Source organism: Martes martes, assembly GCF_963455335.1.
Source record: "Martes martes genome assembly, chromosome: 13".
NCBI classification, from domain to species: domain Eukaryota; kingdom Metazoa; phylum Chordata; class Mammalia; order Carnivora; family Mustelidae; genus Martes; species Martes martes.
The window spans coordinates 2,439,178-2,459,872 of NC_137901.1; the positions used below are offsets into that span (position 1 = coordinate 2,439,178).

The 20,695-nt window shown below is 56.4% G+C and overlaps 1 protein-coding gene across 2 annotated transcripts in view; it reads left to right on the forward strand.

Moving 5' to 3' along the window:
* The window catches only part of MBP (myelin basic protein), a 103,609-nt gene that overhangs the window by 33,270 nt on the left and 49,644 nt on the right, over nucleotides 1-20,695 (forward strand). For both annotated transcript variants that reach the window (XM_080821993.1, XM_080821992.1), the window contains exon 3: nucleotides 4,654-4,741. In XM_080821993.1, coding sequence (XP_080678119.1) covers nucleotides 4,654-4,741 — 88 coding nt within the window. The remainder of the gene's footprint in view (nucleotides 1-4,653; nucleotides 4,742-20,695) is intronic.

Below are 20,695 nucleotides of genomic sequence, written 5' to 3' on the forward strand. Positions count from 1 at the left end.
GGGTCCCATGGTGTAGGGTCAGGGATGGCTGCTGTTCCCTGATGTGCTCTTCTCACCTGCTCATCCTAGGTCCTGGGACCTTTGTCCGTGGATCCTTGTCACCAACTCTGAGTGTGTGGGGACCATGTGACGTCTTTCTGCCGACTGGGAAGCCCACAGCGGGGAAGCACAGGGGTCCTGGGCTGAGGGTCACCCGGGCAGAGATGCCGACTACTGCTGTGTGACACTCCCCTCATCGCGTCTCTAGCTCCGGCGGGCTCCATCCATGTAGCCGACCCCTCTCCCAGCTCACAGAGCTGCCTTCCCGGGAAGGTGCTGAGCCAAGCGGGTCCTGGGCATGTCCCAGGAAGCCGCAGACAGGACCAGGAGCAGAACGGCTGCTGCCTTCCCCACATCGGGGTGCACGAGGCAGAGCCCCCGGTGTGGTCCCCGGTGCTGTGATGTTGTCGGGGCTGGTGGAGGTGAACCACGTCCGCTAAGAGGACTGCATTCCAGCGCCGTGAACTTGAGTGAGTGAATAGAACACAATCAGGGAACTCAAACCAGAAAATACTCCCCCAGTTGAGTTTTGAGAGTCTCACAGTTTCTTGAAACACGTTTAGACACTGGCAGTCACACCCACATTTTGAGAATCGGGACACATTGGCGCAGTGACACTCTGGGTCCCCGATCACGGGGACTGACCCTCTTGGCCTGCCTGCGTGTTCTGTGTTTTGTTTTACCGGAAGCTCCTATTTCTTGACCATGAAAATTCCATTATGTTTGACACACATCACCTCGACTATGTTTGTCTTGCTTGTGGGCATTTTGTTCATTGAGAAGGTGTTCTACGTAAGGACGCACTTGATATTTGGGGAACAGCAGCAGCGTCAGGTCTCCGAACAAACTTTTTACTTGGACAGAAATTAGTCAGTGGATGTCCCAGGGCAACGTGTCCTTTCTGCACACTCTGCGGGCTCATCACTCAGGAGGTGGGAGGAGGCCCCGTCTGTCCTCACACACCCACCCGTCCCCCTGGGGCCCCTGCAAGAAAGAGACGGTGGACGCGGGGTTGCTACAGGGCAGCGGTCCGCACCGGCTGCAGCCAGACAGTGCCAGCATCTCGTCGCCCCGCTCTGGTAGTGCAGAGACGGCGAGGTTGTGTGACCGTGTCATCGACCTCCAGTCACTGGCGGCGGGGTGATTCACTTTAAATATCAAGCTTTTGCTCTCATCGCTGAGACTTCTTGGAATTTTACCCCAGGAAGGAAGGTGTCGCCATTTCTTACTGGAAGACACCACGGACCGTAAGGGGCATCCTGATTTTAGATGTTGATGCGTGAAAAAATGCACCTGCAGTGAATAAAAATGGCAGCTTAAATGTATGGCATTACTTCTCCAGTAACCCTTGTCATTGAGGTCACCCTCAGAGCGGCGTGACACCAGGACACGGGACATGAACCTCCAGCTGATGGGACAATCGGTCAGACGTGTTCTCTGTTCAAGTTTTGCTCTCCTCCAGAACTAAATAGGGAGATATGGAAACATACATGGTAAGCCACGTTTGGCTTCCCCTACTGAAGCAGGAGTTCCCCATTTTAAACATAACAATTGAACGGTTTTTTCTCCAGCACCTGCCGGGTGTCAGGCGCCGGCGAGGTCTGGGGACAGAGGGTTATAAGGCAAGATCCCTGTTCTCAGACACTTTGCAGTGTGATGGGGAGAGAGGAGTGAGTCCGCGGGGGGTCTGCAGTGGGGAGGGGCTCAGACTCACCCGGGGAGGAGGAGGGGGAGCTGAGGGGCCGGGCAGGGAAGTGGCCAGGGGCCAGGCAGGGTGAGGTCCTCGCTCCCAGAAACCTTCCCCCACACTCTGACCCGCCTGGCCCCTGAGGGCGGGAGGCTGGAAGGGCTGTTCCAAGCAGAGCGTCGGCTTGGTTTCTGTTGTCCTCTGTCCCACGGAAGAGGCTGTGAACGTTTATTCCGGGTCCTGGAGACATCCCGTTTCCTTGAACCCCCAACACTGGACGTTGCTTTTTCCTCATGCTGTCAATATGCTAGAAAATGCCGTCTCGTTCCCGTCCCGCCGTTACCTCTTCAGTCGCCGTGAGCTGGAGCACGCTAGTCTCTGTTAGTACTTACTGGATCTCAGCTCGGAAAACACCAAGTTAGTTAACTGCCAACCGGTGACAGCAGATCTCCCCCCTCCTCCGTTTACGGCGTTAATTATCAATACGCCTCATGACGCTGGCTCGCATTTACTTGAGGGAACAAGATTACAAATGTTGGTTGGCGGGATGCTATCCGTCCAGGCTTCCAGAGGGACCTGGGGGATGGGGAGCAGAAGGCCTGCTGCTGTGAATCCTGAGGGCTGGCCTCTGCCTCCCCAAGGCCACCAAGGTCCCCTGCCGCCTGGGCCTCGCCTTCTCTCCCACCTGCTGGCTGCCTGCATGTGCTTGTCCCTACCCGGGACTCTGTCTTGGTCTGAACCAGACTTTCCGCTGATGGAGTAATAATTTATGGCTTCCTCACGAGAAGACTCCTGTTAGTCAAGACGGCTTCTGTTGCAAGCAGCAAACCCCACTCAAAGCCCCGAGACCTGGGAGGGAGGGAGGGGCGAGTACAGAGACCGGAAGTCCTGGCTCAGGGGACCGCCCGCCGGTTTCCCGAAGAGCACCTCTCTCCCTGCACGCACCCCACCCCCCGCAGGCATTCTGGTCCCCCTGCCCGGGGGAGCCTGGAGCGGGTAGTGTCCCCGAGATGGCGCCAGTCCGGCTTGACCCCACGAGCTTCCCTGCAGCTGGCACAGGCCCCTGGCGCCACGTGCCCCCCTCCAGCCTCCCAGAGCCGACAGAGCAAAGGACGGGGGTCCCTCAAGGAGGGCGGCGGGGAAGCCAAGCAGGCCAAAGCCAGGGGAGGAGGCAACCGGGTGCCAGAGCCAAGGCAGAAGGGAGGATTGTCACCTTTTTTCCCGGTTTCCATGTTTACTTAACAAACACTCATAGAGCAGTTCCTGTGTGCCTGGTATGTTCAGAGCGCCTACAAGTACTAACTTTCCTAACCCTCGTTACAACCACAACACGCAACCACACAATGTCACTATTTCCTCTCTTTTGTAGCAAAGGGAACCGAAGCACACAGAGAGGTTAAGTGACTTGTCCAACGTCACACAGTTAATAAACAAAAGCCAAGCCGGCGTTTACTCCCAAGCAGTCCGGCTCCGTAGCCTGCGGCCCTGGTGACGGCGCCCGTGGCGCTCTTCAGAAGGAGAATGTACAGCGGGAGGGACACCGTCTCTCCGTCCTAGCTGGAGACTCAGGGAACGAGAGAGGCTTGCGAAGAGTGACTCAGAGAAGGGTGGAGGCCAGAGAGAGGCCGCGGGGAGCCAGCATCTGGGCATGTCCCCTTGTGCCTGTGGCCCGTGAGCTCCCGCGGTGCTGGTCATAACTGAGAAAATCGCAAACCAGGTCAACGGTCACGGGCAGGAGCCTGGTGGCAGTGCTCGTGGGAGTAACCGAAGTGTGGGGCGCGCTGTGGCCACGAGGGCGGGTCAGATGGTGCTGTGTGGGCCACGTGAAGCCACCGCAAGTGTTCCCTGTTACCAGACCAAAGCAAGACTCAGAGCAGTGTGTGCAGGGGGGCCCGACAGGGGTGCTGGGCGGCAGAGATGAGGACCTGCCGGTGGGGGGGCGCGGAGATGTGGGAGGGGGGCACGGAGATGTGGGGGGGCGCGGAGATGCGGGGGGAACACGGAGGTGTGGGAGGGGTGCGCGGAGATGTGGGGGGAACACAGAGATGCGGGGAGGGGCGCAGAGATGGGGGGCGCGGAGATGTGGGGGGGCACGGAGATGCGGGGAGGGAGGCTCGGAGATGCGGGGGGGCACGGAGATGTGGGGGGGGCGCGGAGATGTGGAGGGGTGCAGACATGCGGCGGTTGGCAGGGACGTGCGGAGGGAAGGGACAGTCCTTCCCACTGTGCCCTGGGCAGGGCCTTTTGCAGTTGCGTTCCCTGTCACACTAATGAGATACAATTGAGTAAACAAATAAGAAGAAACTCAAATCTTATCTACCCTATAACCTTAAAATATAAACTTAAAACGAACTTGCGCCTGGTGCAGCTGGTAGGGCTCCATGACAGAGCAGAAGGGAGGCCGGAGGGCAGCCCAGCCCCGTGGTGGCCCCTGACCCCTCCTCTGTGGCCTCCGGCACCATGGGGACATCGGCATGGATCTCTGCCCCCTGAAGGGCCCCTTCTGGCACCAGGGCGGCCCTGCCTGGCTTCCAGGCAGCCGAGATCGGAATTGAAGGAAGGCAGGTTCAGAGTCCGCGCCTTCCCACGCCTCCACCCCCCGCGCCCCAAACAGGGACCAGGCGGTTCGGCTCCCAGAACACACGCGTGAGGATCGGCCGATGCACTTCACCCAGGTGCTGCTCTGTTTCTTTTGTACGAAAATATACCCACGGGCCCCAGAGAGTGTTTGCAGCCCAGGCAGAGCAAAGAGGCGGGAGCTCGGGCCTCGGCGGAAAGCCCGCCGGAACCCAGAGACCCTCGCAGCCGGGCGACGAGCAGGGGACGGGGATTTACTGCGCATTTTATAAGAAGAAAAGGGCATCACAACCATCTCGTTGACAAAGGTCTGGATCTCAAGAGAGGGTCTTGCTCTGTTTCGTTTCCAGGGTGGAGAGAGCAGCGCAGGAGAGTCTGACAAGAAGAAGGACATGCGCCAGCTCTCCCGGGAGGCCTCGGAAGACAACGAGGTGTTCGGTATGTGACCAGGAAACCGGAGGCCGGGTGGGCACAGATGCACGCATTTGGGGAAAGTTTTAAGTTTTTAGTCACATGAGTAATCTGTGAATCTGTTCTCAGTATTGAAAATGCAGAGGCCATAGGAATACGGGTAAGTCCCCTTGGTCAGCCTCCCGCCATCTGTCCTCCCCGACGTGACCGCGCAGGTGGCCAGTGACAGCTGTCGCCATCTAGTTCTCGTTCCTGTGCTTTGTGCCGTCTCGTTCGTAGACTCCAGAGACTTTCCAGGTGTAGCCGAGCTGTAGAGTATTTCTTTACTTATTTGACCACTGTGGGTGGAAAACCTAACGGGGCCTATAAAACAGAATTAACAGGAAGTGAGACTGTCCCAGAGCCCAGATATTTCAGCCACAAAGAATGACTCAGGAGGTGTTGAAAATAACCATTTTCTATAAAAGTTTACTTTTTGGTGGAGCCCGCTGGCAGGCACAACTCATCAGCATTTCTGCTCCAGTCCCCTCCGAGAGAGAATGAATGCCTTCTCGTTTGATTTTAACGTTAAGAAAATTACCTTTCCCACGGGACTGTGGTACGCCATGACTTGCCACGATCACACGGCTGAGCGAGACGCAACGCAGATCTGTCGCGTGCCTTGCTCTGTTCTCCTCCAAGAACCCCCAAAGCTGTAGGAACAAAGGGGCAGCTTGGAGCATGCCCAGACCCAGGGAGCTCGCTGGCCTATCGGAGGGAAAGGGAGCGGTTTTCTGGCTACCAGAGGGAGTGTCCCTTGGGCAGTGTCTCGTGCCTGCAGATTATGACGCCCACGGCAGACAGGCCTCCTCGCCACTCTCCCTAGCCTGGTCGCTACTTACTTGAGTAAAGGGTTTCTCAGTACTTTCAGTTCCCTGGCAGGAAAAGCCATCCCGCTTTCCTATCTCTGATTTGTTTGCTGTTTTTCAAAAATCCCTTCTCTTCTATGATTCCGTCCTGAGTAAACGGCAGTAATGACAGAAGTACCAGTGCCCACTCCCTTGACATCTTAAACTGTCATGAAACTCAGCATAACCCAGAGGCACAGAGGCTGAAAACAGTGCAGATCAGTTTGTGGAAACCAGTGGGGTCCGTGCGAGAGGAATCGGCATTTGGCTGGTCACACCTGCTGCACATTGGTTTTCCTGAGAACTTGGTCGGCGGTGGGGGTGAGGGGCAGGGGAGGGTGATGCCCGAGTGTCGTCCGCTGCCTTCCCGTAGTGGGGCCCCCATCGCTCAAGACCAGAGGACCAGAGGGGAGAAGAGGCCAGTACATGAGGCCACATGCCACCGCAGGTGTTCTGAGGGAAGGAGGTCTGCAGAATTGAATGGAGCATCTGAGTGTCGATGATTTCCATCATAAGTCCATCTGCAAAGCTCTTTCTCTACATGACCTCTCTGCTCCCATATTCCAATTCTATATGTATATTAAACACATAAAAGCAAACGACAGAATAAAAATGTCCAATTCCAGGTTTCCTGTATGACAAGAGTACCTTCTAGAAGGATGCTGACTAAGCTTACTTATTTGAAAGCAAACATCATCTTCCTCATTATTCCTCTGGTTATGTGCGTTCAGGATCGTTCACAACAGCGTCTGTCCCCCTGTTCCTTTTAGACACACTCTGCACACGTGTGCATACGCACTTGTGACATCGTGTCAGGCAAGAAGGGTCTTCTGTCATACGTGTTTCCCTAAGTCGGCACAAGCATGGTTTGGTTTTTCGAAGGCAGCCCTCTCCGGCCCTCTCAGTGGATACTCAGTCTGGAGACGGAGCCGTGCGTACGGCTGACTGTGCTCCCGTTTCCATCTTGGCATGAACCTGGGTTTGTCACATGAGTCATCTGTGAATCTGTTCTCAGTATTGAAAATGCAGAGGCCATATGCATAGGGGTATAGCGGCACAAGCAGACGCCGCCTGGGAAGTTTCCTGTGACTTCCCTGGTGAGAGCACTGGGCACGCTTATGTGGGGGTCGTGGTGCGCAGCCCTCACGCGGTCAGGAAACAATCCGTAATGGTCACCTTCACACCACGGGCAGCTAACCCAGAATCCAGGCTGAGTCACAGGAGAGGGGAGGTGTGAGGTGTGTGCCACCTGATGGCATGCGACCCTGAGCGAGAGCGGCCGGCTCCCATGGAGGCCTGACTAACACAGACCAGGAGTTCCTGCGGGACGGCGGGCATCTGTTCTTGAACTTGCGATAATCCCCCATCCTGATGCTTTCCTGGAATCCGGAGAAACCCCAGTCTAAAATGGCAGAGTGACGAGGGAAAAAGAAGCTCAGTAGATCTTGGCTGTCGATCGTGGCGGCCTAATCTTGGAAAATGTATCTGAGCTTTTGTTTTTTAAATTATGAAGTGTTGTGCAAATGTCACTCCAGATGAAGTCAGCAGCCGCCTCCCACTTTCCCTGACTAGACAAAAGTTCCCCAAGTACCATAAAAAAAAACCCCATGTCTCGCGATGTTCTATGAACCCCGAGTCATCGGCAACCAGGTGGTGATAATCTTCAGGCTCCTGGCAATCACGTTGTCCACGTGTCGGACGAATGGACCTTATCCTTTACCTGACACATCTCTACAGGATCCAGGTCCTCAAGGTCTCTGCGAATGTCAGCAAAGACTCTTGTCCCACAGGTGGTCAGAGTCCTGGCTTAGGGACGGAATCAGAGGGGCTGGGAGGTCACGGCCAGGGGCAGACTACAGGCAGGTACCCGGAGCTGCCGGGTGACAGAGTCACAGAGCGCACAGCTAAAACCAGCCACGCTCCCCCAGCCTCCGTGAAGGCCAGAGCCAACCGTGTACTTAGCAATGCCCTGAAGACTTTCACCTTTTCGTTTCATGGGAAAATCCCAGTGAAGGATCTCTCTTCATCTAAATGACCCACTCGCTCGAGCACACTTCTACATCGCCTCCTGTAATGTTTTTTCCTGACAGTGTGTGGTTGTACTTAGGACTGTTTGCCTGGTTACCCAAAGAGGAAGAAAACACGGTAGCCTGGAGAGCTGTGTGTTGTCTGAGCTTTGGGGAACCAGGTCATTTTGTGGTTGGCCGGTTACCGAGCTTTTTTTCTTTTTTTTCCACCATGCACCCACACGTGTGTCATACACGATCCTCGTCATTTGAAAAGCAGTCGGCAAGGAAGGCAGAACGGTCGCCATCCCTCCGTGCAGAGTCCGCTAGCCACAAAACAAGGGCAGGTGAGGCAGTTGAGGTCAGCAGAAGCCTGTCCCTAAATTATAGTGACGAAGGAGCAAAATCCCCAAAAGAGGGCACCCCTGCTCTTTCCAGATGAGTATGGCTCCTTCTAGACACGACCCACATCCCCAGAGTCAGAGCAGAAGGGATGAGTGCCCAGCACATCTGGTGAGCTTGATCCCAGCTGCAGGACCCCAGGGTCATGGGAACATCGCCTCCCTGCCCCGGTGCGTAAGGGCGCCCACGGCTAAGTGAGGGGCGCACGGCCTGTAGGGACAGACTCCTGTGGAGCTGCACAGGGAAAACCTTCACCAGCTCAGCGCTCAGATAACGGAGATGGAATTATCTATGTCTAGTGTTCAGCAAGAAAGTATTCGTCCTGGCAGCGCTGACGCTTATACAAGTACGATCTCTGAAGTATACACGTGTGTATACGCGTGCCTTCATCTCACAAAGCTTCAGTTAGCTCCCACGAACACACAGACAGTAAAACACGGAAAGCATACAGTCGAGGTCGAGTCAGGAAAGACCACACACGTGAACCGTAGGGCGATTGCTAATAGTTGAACTTCGCATTGGGCCTGGAGAGCCCCAGCCGCTCCGGCGGAAAAGGAGACCCAGTCCGTGTGTTTAATGTCTCCTTGAACGTGGGAGGCAATGCCGCCGCGCGTTAGCTGTGCTACTTCTGCCCGTGCCCTCATCTCTCGTGTCTTGGTCTCCTCCCAGGTAAGCAGGGGAGATAAGAGAACGTCCCAGAGTGAACGAGCAGGTTTGCAAATGTGCACGTGTACGGCACCCCTGTCCCTGTCCCCCACGGGGACCGGCAGAAGGGGTCCGCATGCGGTCGTCCGAGGATGCCCAGCCGTGTTTAGCCAGTTGTAAGGTCTTTTCTCCCGTTTCGGGTTTTATCACAGACAACCATGTGGTGTCAGCCACCGCAGGGCACTTTCCTGGCAGCTGTGGTGACTAGTTTCACAGGAAAATTATAATAAACTGGGCAATGGGCTTCTTCCCACTTTGGCACTGGGTGAGGCACATGTCCTACGTGTGGCCTCACCTTGTCGCTGTCCTGCGTGGCCCGTGCACACCCCTCGAACCCTGCCAGGGACCGGGGTGTGGGCGCCCCTCTGGATGGGGAGGACCTGTAAGGACATGTGCGGCGGGAGGACCCCCTGGGAGTTTTCATACAGCATTGAGGAAAAAAACTGCTTCTTTTTGTTTCCAGGACCTTTCCGTGAGGAAATCGTTTTGAGATGCTATTTCCGATATTATTTCTATTTGATCAATCCTGATTACTAGACTAAGCTACAAAATTAGTAAGAAACAGTCATGATGATACAAAATTCTGTCTCCCCTCAGTAATAATTGAAAGCTAGCGACCCACCCTGTGCTTTCCTGTGGAGCTCTCGTTAACCGTCCCTCTGTCAAGGTCATCAGCGCCCTCCGAGAATGGCTTTCGGCAGCCTGCTCTTGTGACTCGTGGATGCTGACTTTGATTTATTGCTAATGATGGCTTGATTGCTGCCCGAGCGGTCGTTCACGTCTAGGCCAGCGACAGAATCAATATGGAGTGTGTCTTTGGGGCAGATAGAATCCACAGAGTCACAGCCGTTGGTCTGCCCCCTCCCCACCATGTAGAGATGAGCGTCTGCTGGCCGGGACAGAGGCCAGAGGGCCACAGAGACCAGACTGTAGCTCCTGCTCCGGGCCCTGCCCTGAGCGCCTCCCAGGACACAACCGTGGGGGCCTCGGAGGACAGAAGCAGCTGTCATGTCTCTGTCTGACAGATACGTTAAAACAGCGGCGCAAGGGAGACATATTATTCTGTGCTTCGCCTGCCTGTGAATTGCTACTTTGTATCTTTGAAACCCACACCCACCTGCCAGGATTTGCACCGCCTCCTTGGGGTTCCCAGGCAGGCCCTGGGGGTGCTCAGACTCCTTTCTGGCCAAGAGCTGCTACCCGGCAGGTGGCCGGGGGGACAGGGCCAGTGCCTGAGGGCCCCTGCGGTGAGTGTGGGTGCTCGGGGCCTTGGGAAGTCTGGTTCTATGGGGCAGCAACCCCCCCCCCGCCCCCGCCATGAGCTATTGGACAAACATCCCGGCCCTCGGTTACTTCCGTGAAGCCGTATCCCCGAGTAACTCGGCATGTGGACTCCGGACTCTGGAAGGACATCCAGCTTCAGGTGTCCCGTGCAAGTGGGGGTGCTAACAACCCGCCTCTGGGTCGTTGTGAGGAGTACACGCCATCAAGAAAAGTTGTCCCGGGCGGAGCTTATTGGGAAGGAGGCAGGGGCCGTGTGCGCGGCCACCCACTGTCTCCACCCAGGCGTGCCTGTCCCGGAACATCTGGCCTCTCCAGGGAAACCCATCCCGCCTCGAATAGTCTGCAGAGAAACATGATATGTAACAGCATGTGTGGGTACTGGGAGAGACGATAAAGGCCAGTGTCCAGAGATAGCTGACCTGTTCGGCAGGACCCAGAGCCTCTCTGTCCTCCGCCACGTGGGCCACAGGGAGGGGTGTTGCCGGGGTTCTTCCGGGGGCAGCGCTCGTCTCTAATGCTCCGGGGACCCTAGCAGGCTTGTCTGGCTCATGGAAGAGGCGCTCACCCACTGACCCACGCACCAGCGGGGTCCACATCCCCACCGGCACTCACCTGGATGATTCCAGGAGCCCCATCTGGCTCCTGCTTCCATGCGGACCTCTGCCCTTGCACCCAGCCTCGTCTCAAGACCATCTCAGAGCACACAGCCCAGTGCACACCCCTCCCTGCCCAGAGCCCCGCCACCCTTCCCACAGTCTGTGGGTCCCTGAGGGCCCCAGTCACCTCTGATGGCACCTCCTACACTCCCCTGTCTCCCTCACCCACCTGTTCTCTCTTTCTGGAGCACCAGGCCTTTGCACAGGCTGTGCCCTCCTTCTGGAACACTCTTCCCCAGACATCTGGGTGGCAAGCCCGCCACCCCTTCCAGTTTATGCCCAAAAGTCTAGCGAGAGCTCAGCGAGAGCTCTCCTGACCAGCCTACTTAGAAAAGAGCTGCGTTAGGAGGACGGCGCCAGCCCACCAAAGAGACACCAGAATCTCAGAGCTCCGTGTCTGGCTCACTGTCACAGTCCAGCAAGGTCAGGCAGGTCTCCCCCAGCAGTGACTCAGGGACCCAGGCTGCTGCCGTGGGGCGGGGGGTGCATGGGCGTGGGCAGCCAGAGGGTGAGATACCCTGCAGGAAGACAGTGTCCATCACTCCCACTGAGGCTCAGTGGGCCAGAAGTGGTCCCGTGACCCCAGCCCACAGGCCCGGCACATGGCCATCTCTGGCCAAGAGGAGGGGAGCCAGGACGGAGAGATGCTGCCTCCCGCTGCTGGGAGTTTGGCTCCCACCGTGAGCCAACACTGCCACTGTGTGTTGTCTGCACCCCCCTGGCACTAGTAGAAGAGGAGCCCCACGTGGCCACTGTCTCCTTGCCAAGCATTTGGTGATCATACCGTGATCCGAGGGCTCCCACCTCCCCCTGCTGCCCTGTCCTCTCTTCTGAGGCAGACTTGCAGACTGTCGTGTTCAGGGAGCAGTGCCTCCCAGACGACTTGTCCTCAGCCTGAGCCATTTCCTCGTGAGAAGCTCTGCTCAGGGCCGCTGCTGAGCAACGGCGCAGAAGCGATGTGCATCAGAACACGGGTGCACGTGCTCCCGGAGTGAGTGTGCGTGCGTGTGCACGGGTGCGTGGGCACAGGCTGGTGTGGGTAAGCATTCTTCCCACTGACAAAATATCTCCAAAACTCTGTGCGTCTGTTTTGTCCTTTGACATTAGGAATTGCTAAGACTGCCTTCACGCCAGCGTTTTCATAAAAACGATTGTGCTTGGTTACGGTCTGTGGTTTTTCCATATAAGTTCCCTGTAACGTGAACCCTCGGCCACACAGCCCCTATGGGGAGTGGCTGCCCCCCCCTTCCAGTGCATTCTGCAGAGAAACCCCCCCCCCCAGGACACCCCCTCCCCGACCGCGAGGAGGGGCGGAAGGCCCTGCAGACACAGGTGCCGGCGCAGGGCGGGGCTCGCCCTCCCCGAGGCCACACCGGCCTGTCACAGGAGGCTCGGGCGGCTTCTTTCCTCCGCAGTTCAGGCAGTGGAGAGTCCCAGCGCTCAGGATCCAGGAGGGCTGAGGGAGGTTTCTCCAAGGCGGGCACGGGCGTGCGTTCCCAGCACCTCCCTGCGGGGCGCGCAGGTGAGGTCAGTGAGGAGGCCGCAGCGAGGCGGAGGGGGGCGCCTGCGGGAACCCGGGTTGGCAGAGCCCGTCCCATGGGGGACTCTGGTCCCGCGGAGACTTGCTCCAGGGGGGAACGACAAGTCACAGAGGCCTGACGGTGCTGCCCGCCCTGAGCCCGCTGGGCCTGGCCTTCACCCTGAAACGGTGGCTCGGAGTCACTTGAGGCCACCCGGGCCACAATAGGACACTGAAAGACTTCCAGAACAAAGAGGGAACACAGACCTTACAAACGCACAAATAGCAACTGTGATGGGCTTCGGCCAGTGGCCAGCAATGGCCCCAGCTTGAGGCCCAGGGAGGCACGACCCCCCTGCGTGGACCCCTTCACGGGACCCGCTGCTCTGCGGAGCCGGCCGGCCCCGGGCTCCCGTTCGACAGCGCCACGTTGCTCCCCGAGTCAAGCTGCCGTTGCCCACTCCGCCTCACACGCCGCCAGAACTCGCAGAGTGAACTCGGGGGCCGCAGGGCGGCGGTGGACCGTCCCCTCCCGAAGCCTCCGCCCCCGGGACCAGGTCCAGGCGCCTGGGGCCCGCGCACGGGACCCGCCGGCAGGCAGAGCGGCGCTCACGCACACCTGTCCCGGCTGCCGTGGCTCGGGGGTGGCCATCCCCCTCCATCCGCCTCTCCTGCGTGTCTCCTCCATGAATCCGTACAGGGCAGCCTAACCGCTTCCTCGCCTCCGCCAAGGGCTATACTGCCGATATTTTTTTAACTGAAAAAATGACGTGTTTAGGAAGGAAAATAAAACAGCACAGTACGCTCTGGGTTTAGCAACGTCACGGGCCAAATACAACCAGACTCCCAGCTGTCCCTTCCCATCACGCAGCCTGACCCCGCTCCTGTCCACACCGAGCCGTGACCGAACTCCGCTTTGCAGTTGCGTTCCGCCCGGTTTTCTCCTTGGAGCTACGGCGTGTCAGGTGCCAGGAGGCCTATTCGTGGTCCTGTCCTCACCGTCCACCCCACAGCGCCCTGGCTCGCAGCCACTAGAGGGTCGAATGAAAGGCAGGTCCTTGCTTCAGGCCAGGCTTCCTGCTCGGAGTGGAGTCCCTGCTGGGCCTCCCGAACCTCCCCATCCGTGCCTGAATCCAGAGAAGCAATCCCACGGCTGTCTGGCAGGTGACTTCCTGTACCAGTGATGGTGGTGGCAGGCGGGCTGCTAATCGAGGTGACGCATGTGGTCCCGGAGGTTAGAGGTTATTGCTCCGGAGGTGGAAAGCAGCTAGAGACGCAGCGTTTGGGAGGCTGGAGGCTATTAGAGACACTTGGGTCCGAGAGGTGGGAGGCCATTAGACACTTGAGCATTCTGGAAGTCCGAGGCCGTTAGAGACTCGAGCATTCTGGAGGTCGGAGGCCGTTAGAGACTCGAGCATTCTGGAGGGCAGAGGCCATTAGAGACGCGTGCTTCTGGGAGGTCGGAGGGCTACAGACTCCAGCGTGTTCTTCACCAGCTAGTGAAGTCGAGGTCATTCAGGCACATCCTAACCGGAATGTTTTGTTAGGTGGACTTGGTGTATTTGGGCCATTTTTATTTCAAGACTTTCCAAATTATATAAAGCATACATAGGAAGGTCCTACCTTTCTCCCTATCTAACACCAAGGCGGGGTTCTTAACCCTGCCTCTAGCTGAAACGTTTTTAAAGTTACTTCAAAAAATCATGTCTTAGTGTTCAGTTTCTTTTTCCTGGGAGCTTTGTTAAGAGCCGAAGACATCAGCAGGTGTCACATCTCACGGTCCCATATCTGGAACGTGACACTGTATCAGAGCGTGGCCTACCACAGGTGGAGAGACAAGGGTGATGGGCACCTCTGTGAGGTGAACACAACAGGGACCCCGAGAATGCTGTGTGATCTTGGGGGGAATCTTAGGACGAGATTTGTCCGTCTTTCTGGAGCGTGGCCCCAACCACGGTGGCGTGGAACCTGATGCACACCGCACGTCACACACGCGCGGACACATTCACACGGGCTCACATGCACGTATGGGAGCAGGGGGGCAGGTGTCTCCCGCGTCCCCCGAGCTGGTTCAGAGGCCGTGGGTGGAGGTCTGTCTGTGTGTGTGCGGGCACGGCGGGCAGGCCGTGTGGGCCTCGCGGCTCGGCGCGTGACACGCGAGCTCTGCCGCAGCTGTGCAGGGGTGCGGCTGGAGGGCTTCGCGGCAGCTTGGCCGCAGGCAGCTGCTGCCCGGACGGAAGACTGAAGCGCTTTCGTCTTTCGGTGCGATGGGGATGGCAGCGCTCTGAGGTCCGCGGAGTGCGGTGGCCTTGTCCTGGCTGCTTCTGCTGGGAAAGAACAGGACATTCAACCTGAAGGACTTGGGCTTTTCCCCCTGCACAGCAGGTTCTGGTCCCGGCTTCTCCCCTACATAGGAATCTGCCTCATTGTGCAGGGGTGCTGCGGTCCCCCAAGTCATTCCTCCTCATTTTCATCGAAACTGAATGAGAGAAATGAGTATCTGTGATTGCGTAGGGGTGAGGACAGGAAGCACAAGAACAAAGAGAAAATTGGGGAACCCTAGACCACCCTGCAGATTAGGGGGACAGAGGCCAAGGGGCTTGGATGCTGGGAACACAGTCACGTCTTAACGTGGCGCTCCCTGGCTTCCGGGAGATGGTCCTTAAGGTTTCGATGCCTGGGACAGTCGGCAGCACTTCGACTCACTCAAGGAGCTCTCCCTGGGTTACGCTGTACACACCCGGCATAGACTCTTCAAACGGGGCCATTTCTAAGCCATTGACACGAACCTTCCCCTGGGCAGCCCGTGCAGCTGGGATCCAGTCACAGAGTGTGCAGAGAAGGACCCGGTAGCTGGCTGTCGGCTCCGGCGAAGCTTATAAAGGGGGGGAAGCATGTAATCTGACATTTAAAATATAAGTAGAATGCTATTTTTGTGTTTCAGAACCCTGGTTTATTTTCAAAAATTATGTGAGTTTTTGAGTCTTTATTTTTGTAACTGCTTCTCTCCTCAGCAAGATCCTCGAGCCAGGAGAGAAGGGTTCTTGCCAGCTGTGGCCCGATGAATCGGCAGTTAGCGGGTTTGGGAACGTTGCTTCCGTGGAGCTGGAGTGCTCTGGGGACATGTAGCTTCTCCGAGTCAAGAGAGGACGAGAATGGGGGACAGAATTGCTCAATGAAAACATGTCCATTCTGCCGTTGCTGCTGTCACCCTGTTTAGGCATCAGCAGTGCCAATGTCCACACTCAGGAAAACCCGAAACAGTCCTTGTTTCCATGGCTATAGGAGTGGGCATCCCCCGGGGAGTCAGAGGTGGTCAGGGGTTCCCCGGTGACATCTGCATGGGTGACATCTGACCAGAAATAATGGGGCAGAACCAGTAGGACAACAGAAGTGACCCTTTCCTGAAGGTGAACAAATCTGAGCTCCGACATCCTCGAATGGGCAAAATTCTCCTGTCAGACCATCTGGCATAACTTCCGGCCACACTGGCCTCCTTCCCGTACTCGGACCCTGCTCTTGCAAGAACCTCAAAGGCAGAAAACAGACCAGTGTTTTCTTCCTTCGGGTGTGACAGGGATCCAGACTGGGACGTTCTCCATTCTGCATCTCGTGGGAGTGCAGGGGGACAGCAGTGGACCAAACAGTGGACACCCTGCCTCTTGGACATCGTTTTTCAACTGGCTTTGGATCGTCTGGCTTAGTAGATGGGTGTCTTCCGCTCTGACCTCCTCGGGCCTCGCTGCGGACATCTGTCATCTGCAGACTGTCGTACCTGTGGGACAGTGACTCGGGGGGGACAAGTCAGTGACACAGTGGTCTTGTCATGAGGACACTGGCTTCTCCCTCCTCCCCACCTCCTGAAGTCATCAGGCCCCGTTTGTTCCCCCCCCACCCCCCTTCACCAAAGGTCCTAAACACGGTCGCTGTGATACGCCCCTGCCTTGCCCCCACCACCGTGTCATCCCCGGGACACCCCGGAGGCAGGTCACACAGCACTTCCAGGTGGAGGACCCCCGAACAGGGGAGACTCGAGAGCCCCTTCTCACTGGCATGAGGCCCCGCAAGGGGATTTTTGGTGGAAGGAGTGTGTTTCCAAATAGAGACAATGGAGTTCAAATCAGAGAAGCCAGGTCTTTAATCTCAAACCGACAGCGTCCTTCTTACCAGCTGTTTGGTGGTCACATTTCAGAAAATTATTAGAATTCTAGCTTTTTAGTTGTTTTCAGTAGTCCTGTGTTTATAATTTTTGCTCAGAATCATCTTCTGACAAGTAATAGAGGTAATTATTTCATTGCATGACACGGAGATATTTGGTAGATACGGAATCACGAGCTAATTTGCTGGCATTCAGAATTAAACACTCAACAAGTTTTAATTTCTTTCAGTTGCCTTAAAAACCTGAGCATACCCCTTTCATTGTCTGATTTCTCTTCCGTCTTGTTGAAAAGTTACATTGAGGCATCACCACAGTAAAATGGAGACTTCCCTAATTGCTTTCGTTTTCAACAGTGGTGGAGATATATTTATATACCATAAAGTTCACCTGCTTTAATTAGGCAAATTAATGGTATTAGTCTGTCCACAGAGTTGGCCATGCCCACTCTAATTGAGAGCACTGCTGTCACCCCAGAGAAAATGTCTGCCATTGGCAGCTCTCCCCGCCCCCCACCCCGCATCCAGCCCCTGGAACCACTAATCCGCTCTCTGCGGCTTTGCTGACGTGACACTTGTGGCCTTTGTCACTGGCTCCTCTCACTTAACACAGTGCTTTTAAGGTCTGTCCAAGTGCGGGCGAGTGTTCGCGCTCCACTCCGTCTTTCGGACAGCCCCCGACTTGTGGGTCCCCTCACGGGCTGGTGGGGTGTGGGCTGCTCGCTCGCCCGGCTGTCGCGAGCCCTGCTGCCGGCCGCTGTGCTGTCTCGGCGGGAGCAGGTGCCCTGTTCTCCCGAGCAGACGCCTCCGAGCAGTGGCTTTATTTTGTCTGTATGCTGAGCTCCAGAGAGCAGGGCTGTCTGTGTACACACTCATTTTCATTCTGCCGTTTGCATGGGGGTGTTTATCAAACCCCATTCCACCACCCCGGGGAAACGTGCATTTCAGTGTCCGATTCCTTAGTCCCCGAAGATGTCCGACTTGCAGGCAGCCGAGGAACAGAAGGATCCTGGATATTTGGTGGCGTCGGACATTTCTTTTCCCGCCTTCAGGAACCGTGGCCATCACCGGGCAACGCCCTTCAAGCTCAGCTTCTCTGAGCCGATGCCTCCAACACTGAAAACCGTTCCCCCACATCTGCCAGAGCCGCGCCTCCCTGCGCTCAAGGAGCAAGATGGTCATTCAGAGTCTCTGGGAACCGTGACCTGCCCCATGCCCCCAGGTGCCCTCCAGGCAAGTTGAGAGGGGCTGCTCACCCCAGACGGGCGGCTCGGCGGGGAGGGCTGGTGTTGGGAGAGCCCCAAGGTACGGTTTGCCCTCACCTCGAGTGACTGTGCTGCTCGGCCCCGGGGGGCAGCGAGCCAGTCACCTACGGGCCTCCAGCGAGACTGGTGTTCTGCTCCTACGGCGGTAAGCCCCCACATCTGTGGTGTCCCAGAAGCAGATGACAGCCTCAGCGGTCGACGTCTGGGACGCTCCTGGGACGGAGAGCAGCTGCGGGTCTTCACGTCACCACTAGGAACACAGTGAAACACAACAGCTCCACAGCGGCAGAAGCGGATCTCCGCAGCCGACTCGCTGTTCGGCCCCGCCGTGTGGACGTGTGGGTTATTACGCATCTCGCACACGCAGCTGATAGTTCGCGTTGATGCACGCTCCCCTCCGATGTCTTCATGACACGCACGTCAAGTCCACTCTCGGGCTTGCGCCAGGCTGTGCTTCCCCCGAAGGCTGAATTTTCAAGCAACCCTTTAACCCGATGTGCATTAGCACCGTGTCCTGGAGACGAGCCTGCGTCTCACCCGTTAGGGCTCGGGGCCTCCTCCCTGTTCCTTTGTCTGTGTGCGGCCGGCTCGCTGACCAGTTAGCAATCTCACTGTCCATTGGCACTTTTTCCAATAGAAAAAAAGAGTGAGATAAATTGATGGTAGTGATTTTAAGTCTGAAAATGCCTCGGCTACAGAAGGCAGAAATCCTGAGCGCTGTGGGAGTCTGTCCTTGTTCACGGACGTTAGTGACCCTGGCCCTCCTGACCCCCCATGTGAATCCAAGTGGTTTTCAGAACGTGTGTCCCAGGCTGGTGGGGCTGTGGGTGTTCCCGTGAGGGTGTCAGTCACACACATGTCCCCGCGGGTGGCTGCGTCGCACACCGCCGACCCGCTGAGTCCGGCACTGAGCAGGTCAGCCATTGGTGGTCTCACCGGCGGGCTGTCGCATTTTCATGGAGATTATAGAGGCTGGGCTGTGGTTTGTCTGTTCGCTGTTCTGAGACTTCTTTGGATCCCCTTGTCATAAGTGTTCTCAGGATGTAATGGTTCTTTCCCGATGGGAAAGAAGATGTGGACTGACTCCCGGCATTGGAGCTCACTCCACAAAGGAACAAGTTCGGTCAGGATATATACGAAGACCCAAGACACCCATTTTTCCATGTATGTGGACGTATCTCATATAAAGGACAGTCTTCATCATGCACACGCCAGTACACATGCCTGTGCACACAGTACAACAATACAGAAACCTACCACCATCCTAAGAATTGTCTTTAGAGAGACATGTCCATTTCCTAGAAGTAAATTTATTTGAACAGAAAAATAGTGTATGGCTCTTGTTTAACAAATGCTTTCTCTCCATTACAAGCTGAGGTTAATTTGATTTCCAACATTTCAGACGCGATTTTGTGTGTTCCCAGAGCAGATAGCGTCTAGGTGCCTTAGAGGTACGCATGGAGCTCCTCCACCTGGAGGGGAGCACAGAGGGGGCACCGGCAGGGCAAGGCGCTCTCCAGGACGGTTCGAGCCCCAGGGCCAGAGGATCCGCAAGGCCGGGGCCAGGGAGACGAGGGCAGAGCTGGGCAGGACAGGGTCGCTGAACCGCTTGCCGTAGCAAGTGATTTTGTGGGTGGTGCTAGGACTGCGGTCTCGGTCTGTCGGTGGGCAAATGCCGAGGGTCCCGAGCATGGCGGGGTCTGAGAGATCGGGCCATGGGGGAACCGGTGTGGTGGTGACACAACCAGGCTGAGCTGCAGGGGTGCTGCTGAACGGGGACGGCAGGCCTGCAGAGGGGAGGCTAGAGAGCTGTGATGGCAGGCGTGGTCCTCAGCTCTGCAAATGTGCCTTTCCAGACATTTCCCTGCGTTGTCCTCGGGCCAGACAGGGCCACCCTGGAGGCCTTCCCTGCCCTCTGTGCTGCAGTTACCAGCCACTCTGGTGGGTCTGGGCGGCCCCAGGTCCTGCCGCAGATCAGGCTTCTTGCCCCGAGGCATCATGAGCAGGTGATCAAGTCTAGCGCACAGAACCTTGGTGGGCACCAAGCCCAGCCGTTGCAGGCACATCAGCCCAGGCCACCAGCATCCAGAGTGGGGATTCACATCCTGCTGGGGCTGGTCTGCACAGGCGGGAGGGTGCGACCAGAGACGGCGGCTCAGGCCAGGGCAGTTGTGGCGCTATGGGGGGGGGGGGGGAGCAGAGCCCTAGAGGGAGTGCAGGTCAGCAAAAGTCAAGCAGAGAGACTGGGGAGGATTGAGGTCACTGTGGTGTGAACACGCTCAGGCGTGTGGCTGGCATCTGTTAAGGCGGTGTTTGAGGCAGGTGTGAATAGATCGGCTTCGGTACGTTTGACCTCCATCCTCCCTCGGCACTGGGCCCACGTGGAGCACAGAGAGAGAGTAACATGCTCCCGTCACGACACCGTGGAATTGCTCGGTCTGCTACAAGGCACAGAGCATTCAGGGAGATGAAAAGTTTTGTCTCGATAAATGACTTTCTAAGGACGACAGTGCGTTTGCTGCATTTGGACTCGTGTGGACACACAGACTGAGGGGACTTGGCAGCCCACCCCAGCCCTGCTGTGAGTGACACTGGCCTTGGGTGATCAGAGCGAGCAGTGACAGCCGCCTTCTGAGTCACATCACACACTGTGTCTTAGGTGCTCAGGGACCAGTAACCGGGTTAACCTCTGAGATTACCCAAGACTGGTGGGAAATGTCACCACATTGTCTCTCTGAAGAAGATTTTAAACGTTACTGTTAGATTCAGGGGAACTGATTTCTGTTGGAGAACTTTGTATCGCAAGCCCACGTACGAATATAGACATGAGCTTATTTTCATGATGTGGAAATGCTGACTTTCTACTTATGATAATTCCCTTATAAAAGTATCAGTTTGTTCAAGGTTCATGCAATAAAACATAAAATAGGTTATCATAAGTACACACTGTGGTTTCATAAATAAATCTTTAAAAGTATCTATTTCGACTGGATGAGTAGATAGGGGATATTTTTGGTTTCTTCGGTTGTATACCCTATGAAATTAAATGGTCACCTGACTATAGGATCGTGATGAATGGTCTTGACGTGATTTCCAAAAAAG